The following is a 20,953-nucleotide window of genomic DNA, read 5'->3' as shown; positions in this document are numbered from 1 at the left end:
AGCTGTGGCCCTTAGGGGCTTTTATAATCTAGAATTTGCCTGGAGGGCATGACCATTCCCCGGGACCTTGGTCGGTCATGCATGCCTTTGTCTCCTCCAGTGTAGGATATTATGCTTTACTCACCTTTACAGCTACCACTTGAAAGTTCATTTACTACTACTAGAGAGTCGCACACATTGCTTCTAAAGGTCAAGATGTACATACAGTGAGAGAGGGGCATATTAAGCTGCTGCCTGCGATACTGTGATATATGTAGGCAGCAATAGGGAATACCAAAGATTCCTCTGCCTACAGCACCAGATGGACACACTGTGGCCTGATTTTCCCCTCTCATCTGTTGAAATCAGGCTTTTGCAGTTTTTGAATTTTTACCAAAGTTAATAGGGCTCTACCCATTGATGCCTAGAATATTCCGTGAAATTTTGGAACGTATTGGATGCAGAGAAATGCCTTTGAGTTGAATGTAGGACCTTGCTTCACACAGCCAATTATTTATCATTATTTTAATTGAAGTTCCTTGTTATGGAGAAAGTGCTATAACAGATAATGCAATAAATACACATGAACAGCATCCTGACAATATCTTTTCTTCTCTGTCTCGCATGCATGCACACACAGAGAAGACAAAGCAGAAAATGCTATCTGTATTTCTGGCTCACACTGGTGGCAAGTAGCTCCTTGAAATCTGGATAGCCAAAATAGTTAGCTGATAAGTAAAAATATTGATAATAACTAGGAAACGAGCATACCACCAAGAGGAAGTGAAGCAAATATTTTGAGAAGGAGATAGTGGGAATCACAACAAAAGAACTTACTGTACTTTTTGCCACTATAATCTACCATAAATGCTTTGTTGCTATTTTGTGAAAATATATTAGTACTCTATAAGTCACTCAAGCAATCCATGACTGAATGCATAAGAATACAGAACTCTCCACTGTGAGGTTGCTGCAATGGATTAGTAATAAATAGGCAACAGATAGTTTGCATATTTTGTCCAAAGTAAAAGCAAATATTATATGGGCCATTTATTTTGTAGCTGCTGTAGAAAAATAGATCCTGATATAATACTGGCAACAGGCTATTTATGAACAAGGAGACATGTCAGATATAGTTGATGTTTATTGCTAAGAAGCCAGTTGAAATAATGGTTGATGTGAAGTTATAAAATGTACTATGTGGAACATGACTTACACCACTAAAAGATATTGCTGAATCACCAGTTGCAACCTTTAGACACTCTTGAGTACATACTGTGTTATGTGGATGGATCTTGCTTATCCAAAATACAGAAGCATTTTGATAGTGTACTTTCAACTAGTAAGTGATTTTCAACTGCTGTTTCAAAAGAAAGAAGGAAACAAAGGAAGAAAAACCCTGAAGTTTTTCATAACTAAAAGTGAAATACACAATACAAACAGCAATCAAATTTTATATTAGCGGTTCTGCACTGGTGTTAGTATATTACAATAAACTCAATCACACCAGAGCAATGCAAAGAACTGTACTTTTTATCACATCACAAGAAATCTGCCAACATTCCATGCCAATGCTAGCTGCTCATATAGTCACACTGGTCTCCGATTTTGAAGTGAGACATTGTTTTTCAGTTTAAAGAGACTCTGTGAACTTCAAAAAAAAAAAAAAAATCAAAACTTCTGGCTGAAAATATTTACCTAATGTTGTTACAAATAACATCTAAATGTAGGATAACTAAGAGATTAGAAAAATATATTATTCTCTCAGTTTATTTACTTTGCATATTTGGCAGTCCTTTGTGTATAGTAAGTTCCAGTGTTTTCCTAAAATAATTGGTCAATTTGAATGCATCTTTCTGTCGTTTGAATGAGTCTTTCACATGGCAACAGGGAAGAAAAAAATATAAAACAGAAAAGTGTGATTGCAAAGCCATACCACTTGTAAGAGATTCAGAAGCAGATGTAGACCCAGAAACTGAGTAAATTTTACTGACAAGATTTCATGCTGACTTACCCCATTTAATGCTGTCATTTTTAGAATTTGAGTTTCAAGAAATGTTCATATTGACTGAATAGAATACAATTTAGAAAAACTATTGGTTATTTTTACCTACGTCTAGCCAGATGTATATTACTGTGACAAACTGTGAAATATCTGTCTTATTGTTTTGGTTTTTTTTATTGCTGTGCATACCTATATGTGTTTATGATGGCTTACTTGCTAGGTGTGAGATCAAAGAGGTGCTGTTAGAGGAACCAAGCAGGAATGAGAAAATTTTTACCTGATCATTTTCTGGTAGCAGCTTCTGACCGAATTCATTATTAACGGGCCTTTACCTGTGGAATTCAGAGGCAATTCAGTGCTTTTGTTGGAGGCTCCAGGACTAAGGTCCATCCTTAAGCTCAGGCGACCAAAACAGTTCTTCCACAACTGTAGAAACACTCCAGCAACCAATTATTAGCATTAAGACACCTGATATAATGTATTCAATTAACCTGAAGACAATATATTAGGCCTCCCTTTAGAGAAAAATTTCAATTTATATTGTGGTCATTTACCAGACCATCAAGATGCGTTCAATTGGGAGAGAAGGTGCTAACAGAAAATTATCAGAAAAGAAATGTTTCATTCTGTTGCACAGCTTCTCTTCTCATGCATTACTTATGGGAAGTATCAAGCAGTGTATCCCAGCAGTAAGGAGAGAAAAGATGAACAGAGTTTAATTATTATAGAAGAATAATAGGCAGGAATGGAAGTTCCTCCCATAGAAAGCAAGAGCTGTCTAAACTAAGGAGTTATGTGGGAACCAACCCCGTAGCACCTTCCAACCAAAGAATGTTTCTGAAAAGGAATGAAAACATACTTTGAAACCCTTCCCCAAATGAGGTTCACAGTTTTCCACCGTATCTCTAGAGGCTTCTGTGAATAGTTTCTCAGGTCTGGTCTATACTACCCGCCTGAATCGGCGGGTAGAAATTGACCTCTTGGGGATCGATTTATCGCGTCCCGTTGGGACGCGACAATCGATCCCCGAATCGGCGCTCTAACTCCACCAGCGGAGGTGGTAGTAAGCGCCGCCGACAAAAAGCGGCAGAAGTCGATTTTCCTGCCGTCCTCACAACGGGGTAAGTTGGCTGCAATACGTCGAATTCAGCTACGCTATTCACGTAGCTGAATTTGCGTATCTTAAATCGACTCCCCCCGGTAGTGTAGATGTACCCTCAGATGCCTATCAGGCTGCCATTTGCAGGACTTTTAAATCTTGCCCGCAGCAACTTTGAGGTCCTAAGGCCGGGGTAGGCAACCTATGGTATGCGTGCCAAAGGCGGCACGTGAGCTGATTTTCAGTGGCACTCACACCACCCAGGTCCTGGTCACTGGTCTGGGGGGCTCTGCATTTTAATTTAATTTTAAATGAAGCTTCTTAAACATTTTAAAAACCTTATTTACTTTACATACAACAATAGTTTAATTATATATTATAGACTTATAGAAAGAGACCTTCTAAAAAATGTTAAATGTATTACTGGCACGCGAAATCTTAAATTAGAGTGAATAAATGAAGACTCGGCACACCACTTCTGAAAGGTCGCCGACCCCTGCCCTAAGGCCTTGGCAGTTAGGATACAATGAGATGAACAGGGTACAAATGGCATATGTACTTTGTGATGGGTTGGACCCTGCTTTTGGGAAGCCACCTGATGTACTGGGATTTCACTGAGCCTCTTCTGCTCAACCAACCTGTTTCCCTCTCCCTGCTTTCCTTAATTAGGCTCTCTGGCCTCTTGTAGCACACACTGGACTATTCAGAATTCCAGGGTGGGACATTAGCCCATTGGTAATGAGTGAACAGAGAAGCTGTTCAAGAGAAAGGGAAAAAATTGACATAGATAAGGAACATCCCAGCAAACAACTCAAACACAATAACTGCAAAGAAGCTATCTGCCTGGTACCAGCAAAGCTGCGCAGTTGTTTTGCCAAGGATGAGGGGAGAGAGATCAAAAGACACTGACCAGTTAAAGAATTTGCCTTGTGGAAATGGAGGGGGAGAAAAGGACATACATTGCCTGAGGCTGACACACAGCTTGACAGAGATACAGAGAGAGGGTCTGAGAATGCAAACTAATCATCAGAGTCAAAAGAAGGGGTTTGGAATAAGTTGGACCTACCTATGCTATGGGTAGAGAGGTTATGCTCATGTAAGACAAAATTGTATATAGGATTCTGTGGTTTTAACTCACTTTCCTCAATGCAGTGTTCCCCATTGGCAAATAAATACTACTATGTTTTGAAAAAGCTGTTTCTGTGTCACAGCAAATTCAGTCCATCACAGGTTCCTAGAGGAAAAGGGCTTATAGGTGCCCAACCCAGTTGGGTCTGTCAGGTTAACTCAGTCGGTAACCAGAGGAAAAGCAGTCCAAGAGTGGAAGGTGCACACAAGGCCTGTCACCTGAAAGTACAGCTCACCCCCTAACAACTACAAATTAAGGTTGTTTGAGAAAAGGAAAAAATGGTTTGACTATTCCCTTGTTAAACTGGCTACGAATCAGCTCAGTGTCAAATATAAAGAATTTTCATACACATGCAAATGTTTGAGATCTATGGGACTTGATGGGATGACTGTGTTTCACAAGAGTCTGGCTAATATAGTTTATTTGTTGTTTTAGCTACAGACCACCTGAGCAAGCAAAATGCATATCCCAGGCATTTTAATCAGATAAGAAAATTCCCTGATCTGTTTATATGCAAATGAAATCCTATATGGTATGACTGCCAAAAGCATGCAGATATACCGGTTTACAAATGGAGTGACTGATGTATGGTTATGGCAGACATAACATTACTAGCTTCAAGAGCATACCAAATACATAAACACCTGCTGCATAAAAGAAGATTCAACCTAAAGCTCAGAAGCAGCATATGGGAGGTTTACATTGCTAACAGTTAAATTATTAATAAAAAAAAGACTGTAACATGGACAATTACACTCAGTTTGCATAGATTCTCACTGTACACATTCTATGCCCAACAAAATTCTACGTGGATTGCAGGTCCATAAAGCATCACTGGGTCTGAATTGCTTCTGTACATCATGTTAGTACCAGAATAAAACTGTTCAAATGAATTGTATAATGAATCACATAGGTCACAAGAAAATTCAAAACACTTTTAAAAGAATTTGAATGCTGTAGTGAAGCATACAGTAACTGAACACTATTTTCAACACAAAGGAAGAAACAACAAAATTGTTCAATCATTTATGTTATACATCTGAGCCACTCCAAAACCATATCTACACTGAATATCTTGTATTAGAAGCCATAAACATAGTTACAAAATGCTAACAAATGGAAACCATTTGGCAGGTTACGTTCTTCAAAAATGTATGCAGAGTTTACATAAAGATTACTTGTGATTGCTTACCCAGGCTACATCTTCCTCTAAACAATTGGGGAGGGGGTAGGAAAGGGAAGAGAGACAGTTAAAACAAATGAATTATGCTTATGGACTTAGAACACAATATTTCTGAAAATCCGGTGTGTAGGTTAGACTCTCATACATGTAAGCTTAACGACACAATCTAAATTTATGATGCAGATAAATCAACATGACGATCTGGACAGTGTCAGTGGTTAATGTATTTGTTCATATCAATTATTTTTAAAGAATCTGAATGCTTTCTTTCATAATGGTCCCTTCTGACCTTAAAGTCTATGAGTAATATTAGAGGGCAAGTTAATCATACATCTGCAGCCAATGCGAACATGTTAATCTCCACTTGTGTATGAGTTCCTGTATGATTCTTTTAGAATATAACAGGATGCACTGTAGAATTTCATTCTAAATCATCTCTGTGCTCAAAAATTGTCATTGTATCATCATCACATTCACATCCTAAAGTTGAGGAAAATTTAAAGTTACCTGAAATTAGAATTCTGAGAAATTTGCCCCCCCCAATATACAGTGTTTAGATATAAGAACCTGGAAGCCTCTACTGTAAGGTCTGAAAAGCAGGGTTGTGTTGATACATAAATTCTGGCAGGAAACCATCTTTGAATATAGAACATTTCCAATCAACACCTCAATTCCTTAATCCACCTATCCAGAAACCTGCTTTTTCTAAAGACAGCGAGGAAAAGGGTGCGTGAATCTGTGAAGAACATAAATTGCAAGAATTCCAATTTTAGATAAGAAACTTACTTTTATCCTACTGAGACTAAAGAGTAGTATCTGTCATTGAAAGAGGGCTGGCTGAGAGAAACATTAATTTTAAAAGAGAGTGAGGAAAAGCTTTGCCAAAGTCTATGTCTGGCCTAACTGCTGAGTCAAGACAATATTGCTTATAATAAGTATAAGCAAGCTCCAATGGGGTCCGTCTTTTTGAGGGTACACCTTACAAGCTCTCGAAGTTAAACACATGGCAAAATGATAATATAATATAAAGACTTCTACATAATGACTGTAGCTAGAGAGAAGATACTTTGAAACAGGCTACTCCTTGATGTAGATCAACAGGAGCCAAGAACATGTGCAAAATTATTCTGTCCTATCAAAATAAACATTCTGAATCTGATTCCTTCCGAGATGTCAAACTCTACTTTGGGCATGAACATTAGGCTCTCTTTTAAGATACCAGCTCTTCAGATTCTGTGCTACGGCTGGCTGGTGGAGAGAGGCAGGTTTGCAATGGCACACAACTTTCGCTCAGTGTCGCAGCAACAGCTTGACACCATCTTCTCTCCTCTCCCCATCTGCTGCCGGATTGGATAGCTTCAAAAGGTCAAGGTGGGTTGCAAGGACTAAACTGAGAATTCCCTCCATGTACACCTAAAGGTATTGGATGCAAGAAGGGAGTTCCCCTTGAAACAGCTGCTGAGGTTGCCGTGGTAATGGTCACATTTAAAGAGGCCTGGAAGTACTAGCAAGTTTTGGCCAGATTATGAAACAAATGTTTACTGCCTACAGCAAGTCATTTCTCTTCCCTGTGCCTCAGTGTCTCCATTGGTAAAATGGGATAATGATACTTACCGACTTTGCAAAGCACTTTGAGATCTACTGATGAAAAGCACGATGTAAAAGCTACGTATTATTAGGTATTATTATGACACCACAGTGTACAGGGTCAGCCTCAGAGCCTTAAAGTTTGTGGGGCAGACTAGTGAGATGATTCTTTGGGTTACACCCAAAGTGTAACTAACTCACTTTATATTGAAAAGTGTCTGTGTACGTTTGCAAGTGATGTCTTTAAGTCCTCCCCGTCTCCTGTTAAAGAAGGGAAGCCCAGCTGCATGTTGCTTTCAGTCTTAGCAATCGTTCTACATTGGTTCACATTTTCCAGGCTTTCTCACAAAGAAAAGAGCTAGAGACTCACTTTTAAAAACAAAAGTTGAGATTTTCTTTTAAACGGATCAAAAGCTGGCTCTGTTAACAAGGAGCCTGCACAAATCCCACCCTGCACATCGGTGATGCAGAAATAGATCCATCTTGCTTTGGTCTAAATCAGAGATGAGAGGATCTGACTTAAGGGTCCTAGAAACTGACTTTCTCTGCAGAGGTGATAGTTGTTAAAACTGCTTTCTGAACAAACAGATGAAGGAGAAAAATAATGAAAAGATTAAAGAGAATGATTAATCAGCTTGTTCTAGTCTAGAATGGATGCTGAATGGTGGTTGGTAGGGTTAACCCAGCGTAAATGTGAAGCAAATCTTTATTTCTGAAACTATTTCTCTTTGTTCTGTAGTGATAGCTATGGTGTAATTTATAGAATGCGAACAGGTAAATACATATATAAAGTATCCTTTCTGTCAGGATAAATGTAAGAAGCAGTTAAGCACCCTTTTGGAGTGAGATAGTAGACTTCAAATCACCTTGACATCTACTGGGAGAGCAATACAGCAGTGCACAGACAATCTAGGAAGTTTTTGGAGAGTGTTGGGGACAACTTCCTGGTGCAAATGCTGAAGGAACCAAGTAAGGGCTGTGCTCCTCTTGACCTGCTGCTCACAAACAGGGAAGAATTGGTAGGAAGTAGAAAGGTGGACACCCATTCCTGCCCTGAGGGGCTTAAAAAAGCCCTAGGGAAGGGCTGTGGCAGAAGAAAGCAGCCACTGGGCTGATTGGGGGAAGCAGGCAGAGCTGCGACCACGCCCCAAACAAAGCCCAGCTGGCCCCTATAAGAGGCTGCGAGGCAGGACCCCGAACAGTCTCTCTCTGCTTTCAGAGAGAGAGAGTAGCCTGGCTGCTGGGAAGCTCAGGGTGCCTAGAGTGAGGCAGGGCTGGGGAAAGGCCAGAGGGGAAAGAGTGAGGCAGGGCTGGGGAAAGGCCAGAGCTCCAGGCTGGCAACTCCCCAGGCTGCAGGGTCTTGTCCAAGGCCCCATAGAGGCACTGGGTTGCAGAGGGAGGCAGCAGGTCCAGACCCAACCTTGTCTATGATGAGTGGCTGACACTGCAGTCTGCCCAAGGGCGCGGGGGCAAGTTGGTGACTGACAATAGCCTACGAGGCGAGGTGGGGATAGGGGGTAGGGGTTCCCCGGAGAGGGGAGACCTCGAGACTGAGGGGTGTACTGCCAGGGGGCACCGGAGTCCAGGGAGGGACACGGGGGCCAAGCGGCAGTGGAATACTGGCCTGCAGAGAGTGCTCCAAGGCTGGCAGAGCTAATTCCCAGAAGAGACCAGCAGGAGGTGCCGCAGGGGTGAGTCCCACATGTTTACAAGGTGGCAACCTGGGCAGCAGTGACCATGAAATGGTAGAGTTCAGGATCCTGACAAAAGGAAGAAAGGAGAGCAGCACAATACGGACCCTGGATTTCAAAAAAGCAGACTTTGACTCCCTCAGGGAACTGATGGGCAGGTTCCCCTGGGAGGCTAATATGAGGGGGAAAGAAGTCCGGGAGAGCTTGCTGTATTTTAAAGAAGCCTTATTGAGGGTGCAGGAACAAACTATCCCGATGTGCAGAAACAATAGTAAATATGGCAGGCGACCAGCTTGGCTTAACAGAGAAATCTTCAGTGAGCTTAAACACAAAAAGGAAGCTTATAAGAAGTGGAAACTTGGACAGATGACTAGGTAGGAATATAAAAAGATTGCACAAGCATGCAGGGGTATAATCAGGAAGGCCAAAGCACAACTGGAGTTGCAACTAGCAAGGGATGTGAAGGGTAACAAGTAGGGTTTCTACAGGTATGCTAGCAACAAGAAGAAGGTGAGGGAAAGTGTGGGACCCTTTCTGAATGGGGAAGGCAACCTAGTGATAGATGATGTGGAAAAAGCTGAAGTACTCGATGCATTTTTTGCCTCGTCTTCACAGACAAGGTCAGCTCCCAGACTGCTGCCCTGGGCAGCACAGTATGGGGAAGAGGTGAGCAGCCCTCTGGTGAAAGAACAGGCTAAGGACTATTTAGAAAAACTGGACATGCACAAGTCCATGCGGCTGGATCTAATGCATTGACCATTATCTTTGAAAACTCGTGGTGATGAGGGGAGGTCCCGGACAATTGGGAAAAGGCAAATATAGTGCCCATCTTTTAAAAAAGGAAGAAGGAGAATCTGGGGAACTAAAGACTGGTCAGCCTCACCTCAGTCCCTGGAAAAATCATGGAACAGGTCCTCGAGGAATCCATTTTGAAGCACTTGGAGGAGAGGAAGGGGATTAGGAACAGTCAACATGGATTCACCAAGGGCAAGTCATGCCTGACCAACCTGATTGCCTTCAATGATGAGATAACTGGCTCTGTGGATATGGGGAAAGCAGTGGAAAGAGGATTGGAACTGTGAGCTATGAAACTGCTTCCTGTTGGATTCCTATTGTTTCAAGGAAAGCAGGATTTTGCATACTTTCTTGATAAATAAAACATGATTGCAGCTAGGAAATACCTGGCTCCATCATCTATTTCTCTTCCTAAAGGAAACAACCCACAAGACCCTGACTATTGGCTCACAACTCATGTCAAAAGGGGTAACTATTATATTTTGACCTATAAAGCCCTAATAGATTTGGACTCTGGCTATCAGTAAGTGTACTCCGCTTCCTATGTGAAATCTCAGCAGATCAGTGCAGCAGAGGTGCTTTAACCATGAGGGAACAACTGGCAAGGCGTTTATAGCAAAACACCTTCAACTCCGGAACTTGCTTCCAGCCTTGTCCAACAAAAAATAAGTCTAGTTATCTTCAGGCATGTTGCAAAGTCCAAATGTTTTCTCAGACTTTTTAAGAAGGAAGAGAGTTAGAAAGAGATATGTGGATCGATAAGGGATTGTCATAGGGTGGTCCTTCCTGCAGCACCCCCGAGGCAGGCTGTAACAGAACAGGCACACCTGCATCAGTTTCCCTCCTTCAGGGCCCAAAGTAAATCCTCTTCAGGCCCTTTTGCTTCAGTAATGCCCCTCCTTAGGGCTAGTTTATTACAGAAAAATAGTGTAAATATCCCATAGCAAAAAACTGCAAAACATAGTCAATTTCTCATGCCCAGTTTATATAGTCCATAAAAAATAAAACCCACCAAATCCTCCTGTCCATCTACATAGCATATACCACACTCCAGTATCACCACACCCTGGGCTCTTCTTTGGTCCTCTCCTGTCTTTTTATCAGGGCAGGCAGCCCAGCCCTTCCAGCTGGAGTGCAAATCGCTTCTTCCCATTGGAATCCCTGCCCCCACCTCTGCACTGGGAGTTTATCATCACCAGGGGACCATCCCTTACCCCCTCAGCCCTCTCCAGCCATCTGGCTCCAGCTCTCCAGCATGGAGATGTCAGTGGGTAAACACTCCATTGCCTTCAGACTTCTCTGGCCCTCGGCTTCAGCCTCCAACTTAGATGTCAGAAGGCAAGTCTCTCTGCAGGGCTCTGGACTTTAGCTCTCTCCAGCCCTCTGGATTTGGCTCTCTGGCTTGGGTAGGCCAGCCAACTAACTTCTCTTGCTGCTCTGCTCCTTTAGCCTTTCTCCAGGAACCACCACCAGTCCTGCCCTCTCTGGTCTCTGGAAGCTCTCACCTGCCAATCTCTCACTCCCAGGCTGCTCTTACCTACCCTCTCTTGAGGACTCTCCACCGTCTCTATCTCTCCCCATTTATATGGCCCAGATGCCTTCTTTAAGCCCACTTGGAAGGCAACTGATGAGTCACCGGTGCACTGGATCCTGCTCTCTCTTAAAGGGATCAGTCAACCCGTAACAGGGCTGCTGATAATTCTTATGAGTCCTTCCCTGCACTGTATAAAAGTCCCTTGAGAAACTGTTCAGTTAAAGGATAGGCAAAAAAGAGAAGACACGTTCCAGAGAAACAGGAGAAGCTAAAATGACAAGAAAACAGCTAAGGTAATTAGATAGAGCAGAAATCCCAGAACAAGTTGTACTGTAAAAAGCAATTAATTAAATTAACATTATTACTGGAAAATCAAATGAAAAACAGATTCTTAATCATTAGCTAATAAAGGACAAAAGAGTAGAAACAAAGAGTGTGATAAGGATGCTGTAAACAGAGTACATTCTTCCTGACCCTGACTAGTGATCAAGGGAGCATGGCATTAAACATTGATCTCTTATAGATCTTCTTGAGTGTTTAAATTTAAGCATTATAAGGTGTCCAGAAGCATGGTGACCGCATCACATAAATGTTTAAAATAAATCAAAATAATAAAAAGTCATTACAAAATGGTTAGAGATGCTACACACAGAACATTTCTGAGCCAAACTCATAAAAGCAGGGAAATGAAAAGTTAAGCCACTTAATGGTATGTACCATACCCTCTACTCCTCCATCGACCTTACCATTATCGCAAACACTACACACCCGTGACCAGGCACCACAACCTTCACTCTGCACATATCTCTTTAGCAAATATTTTTCCAAGTACACCTCTACCCCGATATAACGCTGTCCTCTGGAGCCAAAAAATCTTAACGCATTCTAGGTGAAACCGCGTTATATCGAACTTTGCTTTGATCCACCGGAGTGCACAGCCCCACCCCCCTGGAGCACTGCTTTACCGTGTTATATCCGAATTTGTGTTATATCGGGTTGAGTTATATCGGGGTAGAGGTGTACTAGAAGTTGTAGATGTGTAGTGCAGTAGTTGGCTGTGTTGGAAGAGGATATTTGGTAAAGGGTTCTGTGCAGAAGGGTGGTTAAAAGATGTAATGGAAAGCTAGGATAGGTTTAATATTGTGGTTGTGGAACCCTTAGTGAAAATTCACAATAATTGGCCACCTCCTTTTACAGAAAGAAAAAGAAAGAAAAAAATGTGTGCCCTATTTTTGACCCATGTTAGAAAGCAGTCCTAACTATAGAGTCCCTACCAAGCGCCACCATAATAATAATTAAAGACATGAAGTTTTTACTTTGAATTGTATCTACATCATCACTTTTTTTATTGTCTTTCTGAACTTTTTGTCACAGGCACAGACAGGAAAGAGATAGTCATCTAACTAACATTTCCCTCTTAAGTTACTTTTTATGTTAGCTACCACTGTCATGGTGATGACATTCAACTGCATAGTGTACAACAGCTCTGAAGACTTCTCCCTATCAACTTTGAGCAAGTAAATCTGTGATCATTACTTCAATTTCTCTTTTCAGCAGAGAATTTCAATTTGTATCCATTATTATCCAAAATTTAGGATTCAGCCCTGAAGTTTCTTTTACCATCCCATTCAATGTTAACAAATTTGCCTGTTGCCACCAACACAACATTGCCTCTGTATACAACTAACTTAACTCTCTCTCTGCTACAATTCTCCATCTATGCCTTCTTCTGTTACCTCACTGTGTGAAAGTCACTTTGCGTTTCTGCTTCTCCATCTGAAAAAAAGCGTTAATATTTACTGTCCTCACAGGAGTTTTGTGAGGATAAAATGATGTTTCTAAAAGTCTTTGAACATGCAAAATTGCTATTTAAATGCTAAATATAATTACAATCTTCTCTTGCAACCCCCTTATTTTGTGTTTTCCCAAGTTCCAGTTCTCCAGAGGCCAGCATGTAAAGTACGCTACTGCTTGCTCCCTCACTTGTACAAAGTAATAGGACCCATCTTCACTATCCTCAAACAGATGATTCATTTTTGAATCCCATTCAAAACCATTCTCTTTGCCTTTGTCCACGGATCTGTTCTAGCCTCTCTCTCTATTCATTTGTCTATCTACTCCTCTGCCTCTTCTCATCTAGCAATGACTTCCTCTCAGTTCCTTCACATAATCTCATCATTAATCCTGAGTTTTATCTACATCACTTGCATTCTTGAACAACTTTCTTTTATCAGTTTTACTGTCTCTATTTTCAAATCCCTCTGAACGTATCTTTCTGCCTTGCGTGAAACTCTTATTTTTGCTTTTCCTCCACTATTATTTTTTTCATTTTAACTTTGTAATTGTATCATTTAATTCTATAACATGCATTTTCTATTCGTTTGCATGAACTACACCATTATAAAAAGTTAATTTTGTAATATTGTGTACAGTCCATGTAAATGTAGATCGTGTTTTACTTTATACCTTAGGTCACTTTTTCTTACTTTAAATAATACCATTAACAAAGAAAAGTATTACAAAAGGCAAAGTTAAGTAAATTAGCAGACTGAGTTGTACAAACAAAGGTTTTTAAAAGTGTATTTAAAACAACCACTTGACCTCTAGTTTTCCCTTGTTCTGAAGCCTAATGTTAGAGAGGCACGGTGGTCTGATCACTAGGGTACTGGACTGGGAGTAAGGAATCTGGATTTTGTTCCCAGCTCTGACCTACTGTATGAAGACTTGGGCAAGTCACTTCACTTCTCTGAGTCTCTATTTCCCTTCCCATCCTTTGTCTGTCCTGTCTGTCCTGTTAGTTTAGTTTGTAAACTCTTTGGGACAAGGACTGTCTCTCACTATGTGTATGTACAGAACCTAGCCCAATGATTTCTGCTGAGGCATCTAGGAGTATAAATAGTAGTAATAGGCTGCCAACATACACTTTCGGTGATTTATCTGAGGTCAATCCAGACCTTTAATTTACTTATTTTTAATGGATGAATAGATCTAAAATGAAAAAGTATAAAAAAAAAGCAAATAAATCTTCTCACTGAAGAATCTTCCAATCATCCTGTAATCTAAACTTTATTCTAGCTAACCTTGACTAAAACATAACTGCTACCAGTGATAAAGTATCTGTCACTTTCCAAGTAATTTCCCCCCAGAAACAGACTAAAATTATCTAAGATCAATTATTTTATTTTAAGCAAATCTTAATTTATGTATATTAAAATCTAAAATAACCCACAGAAATACAATCCTAAGTACAAAGCTATCCTTGCAATTATAGAGAACAAAGAACTTCAGTTAGAAGTAAAAATTTATCTTAATACACCTACTGTTGGCATTTGTAATGGTAACTAATTTTCAATAGACTATTCTTCTAGGACTTCAAAATCTCATAAGATTTGCCAGAAAATACTGATAATGAGCTAAGGTAGCAAGGTAAAATCACCTGAAAGTAGCCTAATATTGCAAACAAACTGATGTGCATTATTATCAGTAATGTTTCTTGTTATTTCACCACCAGCAGCAACAGAAAAAACCTGCTTTTTGAGAGTAATAGGAGACATTAGTGGAAAGTTTAATAGACACAATTTTCTTCAAATTCTTTGCAATGAAGCTTGAAATCAAAACTTCAAAGACTCACATCTACAAAACCAACTAGATAAGAGCATTAGTAGAATTTCTTGAAAAAGCTATTTTCATTTCTTCTTTAAACTAGAGAGGCTTGCAGCATGGATATATGATCAATGAAGATAAAAATGAATCACACTTATATCAGTAACACAAATGCTGGCATCTCTTTTCAAATTATTTTTAAAAATGTTTACTCTAAGAGCTAATTCCTGTGCCTTATGCACTAGGGATCCAATCCTGCAAATGCTTGTGCCCTAAGTTAACTTTAAGCATGTGAGTAGTCCCATTCACTTCAGTGGTACTACTCAGGTACTTATGGTACACAAGTGCTTAAGTGTTTGCAGGATCAAGGCCTAAGTCCTCCACTAGGTGCTGAGTAGTAAGATGGTATTTGGAGAGGCTTCTGTAGAATTGTTGCTACTGCACTGATGAATGCACAGCCTTTACCACTGTGCATTCACAAACGATATTAAGTTTGCTGCTCTGTTAACTGATATTTGAAGAGTCTTCTAGTCAAAAAGTCTAGGAAGAGCGTATTTTACATCCAAAGCTCTACAAAGGCAGGGGTTATCGAGTGCGACAGCTTCCTCGTTGTGTTTAAAGTTTGGGCCTGCAAGTATATGAGGGACTGCATCTCTGTCTCTCAGCTTCTTTCTGCTTATGCACAATTTCTAAAAAAAAGGCTCTAAAAAATGATGGGTATGGAAGGCAGGGAGCACAGATCTGTATTTCTGATATATTCAAAGAACTACATTCACTGCTAAGTAACCTTTTGTTAGAGAAAGATATCACTTTTGATGCAAAATGATATTATTACTAGAATTATAACAATTCATTATTATAATTTAGATTAATACAAAGTTGCCTTTTTCTTTTCTGAATGTAAGGAGATATTTACAACAGTGTTCATGTATATGACTCTTAGAGATTATAGTAGCTCACATTCTTCTATTTTTGCATGCAGACATTAAATAAGCATATAAACTAGACAAAGAAATGCATAGGAAAACTCTGCTTTCTGTCCACAGTTGATAATCACCAAGATTCTCAGAGAAGATGACACCTACTTATCTATAAAATCATATTTATTTCCTACATTGTCTCTTTGCAGAGATCCTGGAATGCAGCTTTATAAACTTTTATTTTGCTTCTAAAATCTTCGTATTATTTTCCTTTATATAAAGTTGGAAATATTTAAATAAATGCTATGGTGATTTGTGCCCTGCATAGTATATTTGGTAGGACTCTTTCATAGCAAGTTGTAAACATGATTACTATAGAAGGTTGTAAATGAAAGAACTATTTTGTCAGAAGACCAACAACAGTAGCCATCTCCAAGTATACAGGATACATCTTCTTTGTTTCAAGACACCCAGTCTGGCATTAACATGGTCCTTATCTTATTACATTTGGGAAATATTTTATAGAAGTTATCTTCTTAAATCACGGTTCCACTTACAGTGAAGTTATCTATTTATTCCTCAACTGCTTAATATTGTCTTAGCCTTGTATGAGTTGTTTATTTGCACTGTTTTGTATCTAAATGCAAGCATTTCATACAATGCCTCTGACAACATTGCTATAAGAATGTATGAATATTTTATGTTTATAGAATCAAAAAACCTTACCATAACTTGTAACTAAAATAAGAATCCATTTGAATATAGTTATATTTATATTAAATGATTTATATTTATTGATTGGCTTCTGTTAAGAAACTAAATTAAATAGTTTTTGTTCAGATTCTTAGGACTTAGTTTATAAATGGGTATAAAATAAGTGATCTTAACTGTTTAGATTACTTTGATAAATTAAACACAATTGACTGACTTTTCCTTTGTCCACTATAAAATGTTTTAGTTGTCTGGTATACTAATTTGGAGTAATAGTTTATTTCAGCCTTAATTTACCTGGGAAATGTGTTCTCCTAACCCCCCACAGCACAGCAGACCCTTAAAATTGTAATCTCTGCTGGAAGCTCTCCAAAAGACAGACATAAAAAAGAGACTGTAATTGAAATAACCATTGGCAATTACTTGTTTATGTTTCTTTTACTTTTTCTCTTTATTAATAAATTAGTCATATTTTGCTTGACTTTAACTCTGGTGTCCCTAACACATAAAAAGGTCACATTCAAATAGTGGAGTTCATATCCTTGACTTGGTATTGAGAGAACCCATTTCTATGATATGGCCTACCATTGCTTGTTTCTCTACATAATAACATTTTAGTAATTTGCATAATAAAATTAGTTGGTGCTTAACACCTTAAAACACTGCTTTTTTGCCACACTATTTCCCATTTGTCAGTACAGGCCCTCAGTTTTGGGAGGTTAATTAGCAGTAACAAAGAGGTGGTTCTGCTCTTCCAAATTAGGCATTATATCTGACTGCCAAGTCAAGAGAAAAATGCTGCATAAACATATTAATTTAATTACAGTTTGTAGAACCACTTATCTTGTTGACAGACATTTCTGAAATACGCAGACGAGGCTGCTTTAGATGTGGCAAAATATATTTTGAAAACATTAGGTACTGCTATGTGTTCTGATATTGATTCTCCTTTTAACTTATCTCCATATGATTTATCTGGAATATGAGATCTGAAAATTCCACTGCTAGAACCAGGAAATTTGAGAACTAAGAGGAGCTAGTAAACACTGGGTCAGTTGGAGCTGGAGAAGGGGTCCCATAAATAATATCAGCCCCAAATATACGGTACCAGAAGCAAGTGTGCTTACAACTCCTACAAAATCTGTTTTCTCTGATTTGATACCAACATCACTTACAGATCTCAAGAATGGGACTTATACTGACAATATTCAAAGAAGAGCGTGTGATTTCCTATAAAACAAGTTGGTTTGATATTCTGAGACAGTATCTCAGCAAATTTCAGGAATCCCCTTCTTTCCTGTCCTGAAACAATCACATCAGTACTATTTGGTCTGCCATCAAAGAAGAATAACTTTAAAAGTAAGGCAAAATGTGTTAAATGATTTCTTCTGTGTTTAAGCTATCAGTGTTATCACTGGTTTTGAAAAACAGCAGACACTTGACTGCTAACAGTGTTGCAAAAAGAGAAAAACAACAATCAAAGCTTGAAGCTACATAAAAATCTTTTGAAAAATCAACCAAAAGACAAGCTTTTGTACACATATGCAATAAACATTTGGCTATGCATTATTCACAGGCACGTGGCTTGGCACATCAAATATGCATTTCATTTAAAAATGAATGATGATAGGGATTTATACGGATTGATAATGAAATTACCCATAATAATAAACATACCAGTGTTTGCTGCATCAACAGTTTGTGATGTCTCTGTTGACAATTTCTGAAGGGCCTGTTCACCATCTGTCTCCTCCGGTGAGCTGTTATGTTGAGACTGCTGTTGTTCTTCAACTTCGACAATAAATGAAATTACACCTAAAACAAATAGGTACCAGATGTTATATTAACCAGGACATTAGTTTTATAAGATTGTCTGCCAGACTTATATTAATGTTGCTGCTGCTCTGAACTAATAAAATATGAGGCAAAATCTAAATTCCAGGTGTCAGCTATCCAATTATAATTGATTGTGAAAAAGAATACATCTTTGATGAGTTCAAGGAAATGAACCCTGCTTCCAATTTTTTTTTTCTTTCTTCAAAAGGATAATTATTTTAGCAGCTTACACAAAATAATTAAAGGCCAGTAATAAGGAACGTAGATAAATTATCAAAGCCCGCACCGCTTCCTGTAGCTCCCATTGGCTGGGAACGGCGAATCGCGGCCACTGGAAGCTGTGGATGGCCATACCTGCGGACAGTCAATGTAAACAAACTGTCTTGCAGCCCGCCAGCGGATTACCCTGATGGGCTGCATGCGGCCCACGGGCTGCAGGTTGCCCACCGCTGGCTTAGAGTGTTGATGGACTCCGTGATTTTTTTTTTTTTAATCACTGACCACAGTAATCTGGTTTTGCTGTTGCCATCCAATATACGTCATTGCTTTAATTTTCCTGAGCAATTATGTATGACTGTCATACAATTTTGGGATTGAACTCGTTTTGTAATAGAATAAATTTAGTGACTATTAAATATCCAGAGACTGCAAAATTAGGCTTTGTTTACTGCACTGGCAAATGACCCATTCGATTAAAAATAAAGAATTTTATTTAATCTTAAAGAAAGTACAAGCTCCAATACATACATGGTTGCTTTAAGCAATATTGATGACACTCCTAAACATTTGAAAGAGCAGCTTGGAAAGACCTTGGCTTTGTTACTTGCATTATGTGCCACTAAATATGCACTTTAATCAACACATCTTCTTGAAAGGACTATATTTCCCTACTAATTGACTTTTGTCACACTCAGTATTTTATTAGATTCTAGACACACTTAAAGCTGAAACAGGTCTACTAGTTGCACTTTTAGGTTCTGCATCAATTTTTCAAATTTCGACTTGGTACATCAATCAGCATATGGCATAAGGTTTTAAAATAGGTTTAATGTTTGTCTCCTGTACTTGCCATAAAAACAGTTTATTTTGTTGCATTTAGGCTTATTTTATAATACTCTATAATGAGACATTATACTCCTTAATACTCTTAGTGTTCATTTGAAATATGTTCCACAGGGAGCTTTTTTAATTGTATCTTATTAAGTGTTTGGTGCATTACCTAGCTGGGCAAAATATTCATGGTAAAATTTATTTTTATTGAGTTCTTTTAAAGTTCATAAAACATTTGGGAAATTGGGGCAGTTTTATAAAATTTGCAAAGAAATTTCACGAAAAAGATTTTTGACTATTACGATGTCTAACACCACTCTGTGGTACAATTCTGCATTTGTTTCTTTTCTTTTTTTCCCCCTCAAATTTTGAGCTGAGTTGGTTGGTTGTAATGGATCACATCAGTCAGATGATATTGGTCTGGTTCCCTGATTGAATGAGCTCACCTTGTTGTCAAGAGGTTTGACTGAAGCCATTTTGATTCAGTTCCTCGGAGGGAGTAGCTGCATTTGTGTACTCTCTCTCAGCTAACCAGAGAAAAATATATATTATCAGCTGCAGTATGCTGCAGTCCTTACTACAGTATGTGTGGGGGAGTTAACTGCCCTTCAGCTCAAAAGGACTTCCCTTAATCACATGCTTCCTCAAATGGCTCCTGTCACTTGGTGCCTACTGCATTCTCATATAATTTTGGTGAGAATCAGTTTTAAATCAACAATGGCTTCACTCTTATGTTAATATTATTATACTAATAAGATGGTCAAGTGAAAGAATGAAAAAAAGAGAAACAAAATATAGCTGTAAGTTTAATGGTGGCCCACTCAGCTGTAGTTGTGAGTCACAGTACTGTCTCCAAAAGCAAAATAGTTCTGCTCTTTCTCCTCTGGTGTTTTGGCCTACTATGTTAGGTGGATTCCACATCACATTCAGCAGGTTTCACGTGCCAAGAAATAAAAAAAAATGACTTGCACTAAGATGCTGGGTTACTTTCAGTCTTTATACTGAAATGAAGCATATCAACTTCAAACTACTGTAGTCTCTTTTTCTGTGCTAGATAGCATCTGAACAGTACCACTATATTGAACCAAAATTGAAAGCAATAAAAAGCAGACATGCATTTAAATGTAGAGGAATGGACCATTTTCTTTTTAATGTTAGGGTGTTAGTCTCCAGAACATAAGGGTTTTCCCTTTAAAGAATTCTATAACTCCCCACCACAAAAATCCATTTCCAAATACCTAATTTTATAGATTTCTGAAATTATACACACTATGAAACCTATAGATACCACTTGAATAAATGGTAAGTTTTGCAAACACCAGGAAATGGAGAGTAATATAGAAAGTGGTCTTAACAGAGGTTAGGGGTATAATTCAACCAGCAAAAAAAGCAGGTTAATTAATGTGGGATAAAACAGTCAGGGCAGGGCAGTCTTACATTACTGCTTAAGTCAATCTACTTTACATCACTCATAGCACCAGTGTGGACAGCGCAAATCTTAAACCGAATCAATGCATGATCACTCAATCCAAGGTTATTTCCTATGACCAGCTCTTCTATGATTCCTCACTACTTGCCAAAACCAAATCTAAAATTGCATCAGCTATGGTTGGTTTGGTGACAATGTTATGAAGGAAACTGTCATCTAACACATCCAGGAATAACTGGGGCCGATCACTATTAGCCGTATTTATTCTTCACTCTACATATGGGAAGTTAAAGTCTCCCATCACAACACAAGTCCCAAAAGTATTTCTCTCTCTAATAACATCAAAAAAAAAATCTCTGTCCTTATCTGACCCTGGGAGTCAAAAGCAAATCCCAACACTAT

General features: G+C 38.9%; 1 protein-coding gene across 1 annotated transcript in view; it reads right to left on the bottom strand.

The window, feature by feature from the left end:
* Positions 1-20,953, bottom strand: part of CFAP47 (cilia and flagella associated protein 47) — a 660,392-nt gene that overhangs the window by 255,127 nt on the left and 384,312 nt on the right. Inside the window, exon 50 of the mRNA XM_034754614.1 lies at positions 17,914-18,051. Within this exon, the coding sequence (XP_034610505.1) occupies positions 17,914-18,051 (138 nt within the window). The remainder of the gene's footprint in view (positions 1-17,913; positions 18,052-20,953) is intronic.

Source organism: Trachemys scripta, chromosome 1, assembly GCF_013100865.1.
Source record: "Trachemys scripta elegans isolate TJP31775 chromosome 1, CAS_Tse_1.0, whole genome shotgun sequence".
Classification (NCBI taxonomy): domain Eukaryota; kingdom Metazoa; phylum Chordata; order Testudines; family Emydidae; genus Trachemys; species Trachemys scripta.
Note: the sequence above shows the minus strand (reverse complement) of the source record. Positions and strands in the feature narration are given on the sequence as shown.